General features: G+C 38.8%; 2 protein-coding genes across 2 annotated transcripts in view; one reads left to right on the top strand and one right to left on the bottom strand.

Annotated features, from left to right (window-relative positions):
• LOC112088191 overlaps window positions 1-1,061 on the top strand; it is a 9,533-nt gene extending 8,472 nt beyond the window's left edge. The window contains exon 3 of the mRNA XM_024158478.1: window positions 218-1,061. Within this exon, the coding sequence (XP_024014246.1) occupies window positions 218-1,061 (844 nt within the window). The remainder of the gene's footprint in view (window positions 1-217) is intronic.
• A 684-nt stretch (window positions 1,062-1,745) lies between these two features.
• On the bottom strand, window positions 1,746-2,492 carry LOC112088192. The gene has a single exon (XM_024158479.1). The coding sequence runs from the start codon at window positions 2,490-2,492 to the stop codon at window positions 1,746-1,748; it is 747 nt and encodes a 248-aa protein (XP_024014247.1).
• Between the last annotated feature and the right edge of the window lie 1,561 nt (window positions 2,493-4,053).

Below are 4,053 nucleotides of genomic sequence, written 5' to 3' on the forward strand. Positions count from 1 at the left end.
ATTCAGAGATTGATAGGCTGTGTGCTGCTTTTCTTTGGTCAGGTCAAGACCTTAACACAAAAAAAGCAAAAGTTTCTTGGAAGGTGGTGTGCTCACCGAGAGAATAAGGTGGTTTAGGCATAAAGCCATTGGAGCTGGTGAACAAGGTCTGCGTACTGAAACTTATTTGGCGGTTGCTTTCTGCAAGGGATTCTCTTTGGGTGAATTGGATTCATAGGCATTTGATCAGGAGGACATCTTTCTGGGCAGTAAAGGATAAAACAACTTTAGGATCTTGGATCTGGAAAAAAGTGCTTAAGTACAGGGATCTGGCAAAACGATTTTATGGAGTGAAAGTCCAGAAAGGTTACAGAGTCTCGTTCTGGTACGAAAAATGGAGTGACTTAGGTTGCTTGTGGGACACGCTGGGTAAGAGAGCCTGTGTGGACTTTGGGATTCCGAGTAATGCTTCCCTCGAGAATGTTCTCGATGGTAATAGATCGCGAAGACATCAAAACCGGTTTCTTCAGATAGTAGAGGAGACCATTCAGATCGCTATACAGCAAAGGAACAGAGACGAGGAAGATGTTGCATTGTGGAGAGGGAAAGGAGGTGACTATAAACACAAGTTTAACACAAAAGAAACAGGGGAGGAACTGCGAGAACCTGGTGCAGAGTGGGAACCCTCACGAGGAATCTGGTTTTCAGGGTCCACCCCGAAATACTCTTTTATTGCTTGGCTAACAGCGCTGAATAGACTCTCCACAGGATCTCGAATGTTACAGTGGAACATATCGGCCCCTACAGGTTGTGTTTTCTGCGATGAACCTCTTGAAAACAGAGAGTATTTGTTCTTTTCATGCCCATACACGAAGCAAATATGGACAAAGCTGATGAAAGGTATTATGGGGACTGAATTCACAGAGCTTTGGACAGAGGTCAGCGACCGTGTGACTCGGCCGCCGTATGATGCCACAAGAACTTTCATCCTTCGCTATATCTTCCAGGCAGCAATCCATGTCGTTTGGTGTGAGCGAAATGCCAGAAGACATGGAGAACCACACACCCCCCAGAACTTCTGATCAAGAAGCTTGATATCACCATGAGGAATCGCTTGAGCACTCTCCATCGAAACGGGAAGAGGAATTATGAAGACGGGCTATGCATTTGGTTTGGCACAAGAAGAAACACATAATTTTTCTATCTTGATTTGTAAACTTTCTTTTCCAAAAACCGCTAGAAACCAGTTGTAAAAAAGTTTTTTTTTTTCTTTGAATACAGTTTAACATTTTATTCAAAAAAAAAAAACAAAGCCAAGTTCATAATCAAGTAACCCACACAACTCATCAAACTCAAGCGCAACAAAATAAACACTGAACACGAAACATATTCCACACAATAATAAACTCAAGAAACAACAATATGAACCCTGACACATAAAAACATAATTCCAATAATCAGAATTATACGATTTATGAGACTGGGATTATCGCCATAACTGTATTCATGATTTCTTTTGGGTTTCATAAGCATTAATTTATTATTAATTTTAATGATAGTTTAAGTTTTGAGATCCATTATGAACTTTTTAACTTTTGTGGTTTATTAATGATACTCAATTGGTCTTAAAGAATAAAAAATTATTATTTAAAAAAAATGCAAAGAAAATAAAATTAGTGTATATAAAAAACAATATTTTATTAAAACTTGAATAACACATTAATACAAGATGAAAAAACATATAAAAACATGATGAAAACACAATTTTAAGTCGTTTTTAGTTTCGATTTGTGCCATTTTTTCCAAATATGTTGAACCAAATCAGCTTTCAAGTGTTCATGCACTCTTTTCTCACGTATTAGAGCTCGATTGGCCATCATATTGTTCACGTTTGTAGGTGTATCTATAGAGAACGTGTAGTCCATTTGTGAAGTTCCGCTTCCTTCTCTTTCCATGAAAGCATATAACTCAAATTGAGTGCATTGGTCTTGTTCGTTTTCTACTATCATATTATGCAATATGATAGATGCTCTCATTATCTTGCCTATTTTTGATTTATCCATGCACATAGCTGGGTTTCTGACAATTGCAAATCGAGCTTGCAACACTCCAAACGCACGCTCGACATCTTTTCTAACTGCTTCTTGATAAGTAGCAAATAATGATTCTTCAGAACCTTGTGGGTTAGAAATTGACTGGATGAAAGTCGTCCATTTCGGATATATACCATCTATCAGATAGTAAGGCATACGGTATTGGTGTCCATTGACCACGTAACTGACTGGTGTAGCTTTACCATGTAATATATCATCAAAGACGGGTGATCGGTCGAGAACATTTAGATCGTTACAAGTACCTGGTGCTCCAAAATATGCGTGCCAAATCCAAAGATCTTTTGAAGCCACCGCCTCTAAAAAGATAGTCGGTTTTGCATGTCCACGTGAATACTGTCCTTTCCAAGACGTAGGACAATTTTTCCACTCCCAGTGCATACAATCAATGCTTCCAATCATCCCGAGAAATCCCCGATCCTCTCCAATATATAGTAATCGTTGGAGATCTTCTGCTGTAGCCTTTCGCAAGTATACATCTTGGAATAAATGTATAATTCCATCCACAAAATATTGTAAGCACTCGTTCGCAGCTTTTTTCACCCATCCTTAGGTATTCATCCGTCGTATCAGATGCAATACCATATGCCATCATCCGAATAGCAGCTGTACATTTCTGAAGGCCAGACAAGCCGAATCTTCCGGTAGCATCTTGTCTTTGTTGAAAGTATGGTATCTCATTCGAGAGTCGTTCAACGATTGCATGAACAGTGGTCTTTGCATTCGAAAACGTCGTCGAAATATATGTGGCGGGTACACGGGTTCATCACTAAAATAATCTTTCCATAGTTGAATGTGTCCTTGCTCGCGTTCTCTTTCTATATATGCTCTCTTTTTCTTTTTCTTTTTCCCCGCTTCTCCTTCAATGTAATCGTCTATAACTTGTTGAACACCGGTTTGATAAACTTGTTGGAAATGTTCATCAAAATTCTGATAAAAAGTTTCATCAAATGAAGAAGTGTGAGAAGTGTGAGGATGGGAAGACATGTTTTTGTTGTTTGTTGAACAATGAAAAAGAAATTTTTAGGAGGACAAAGAGCAACGATCGGATATAACAATAGAGTTTATATAGCCAAATTTGTAGAGAAATGATTTGTATGTATTGGATACAAACAAGAGAGTTTATATAGCCAAATTTTGATAAATGATCGGACAAATAAGAAACAATGAAAGAGATAGGAAAGTTTGTAAACAATGTCAAAGTTGCAATGGAGTTTATATAGCCGAATAGATTTAAAGTACAACATTGAGATGCAAATACGTAGTACAACTTGTGACAAATGAAGCCAAAAACAGTTGGCCTAATAAAAAGACAAGGTAAAGCCTAGTACAAAGCCAAGACACTAAAGCCAAAATCATACACTTTCTTACATAAAACTTGTGACACAAACTGCCACAAGAGATTGACACACCAAACCCTTGTGACACATAAAGCCGAAATAATACCCAAATCCAAAAACTTGTGACACTTCTCCTTATGACCAATCCACCCACTTCATCCTGCAAAACAGATAACAGAACCAAATGAGCAGATAAACATAACCAAATGAGCATAGAAACAGAACCAAATGAGCAGATAAACACTTACCTACAAGATCAGACCATCTTAAGTAATAGCTTATTCTTCAAAGCCACTTCCATCTCGGTTAGTGGCTCTTTTTTAGAAATCAGACTCTGAAGAAGTTGCTTGTCGTCATGTCTTTCTGTAGCGGCCACATCCTTTTCCTTTATGACCCACAGCTCCTCCAACAGCTTTGCAGCACCACTTGCACCTGCACTTTCTTCACTCTTCCTCCTTTTTTTCCCTTTGGCCTTGGAGGCCTTAACACCCATTGGCCTCTCCTCTGTTTCTTCCTCCTCAGGCGAGCCAGCAACAGAGCTTGAGGAAAAGTTAGGCTCTTCACTGAGCCTACTTCGTTTGGAGCTTGTACTTTTTACAGTACGCAAACTACGCCACTTCTGA

This window comes from Eutrema salsugineum, unplaced genomic scaffold (genome assembly GCF_000478725.1).
Source record: "Eutrema salsugineum unplaced genomic scaffold, Eutsalg1_0 scaffold_15, whole genome shotgun sequence".
Lineage (NCBI taxonomy): Eukaryota > Viridiplantae > Streptophyta > Magnoliopsida > Brassicales > Brassicaceae > Eutrema > Eutrema salsugineum.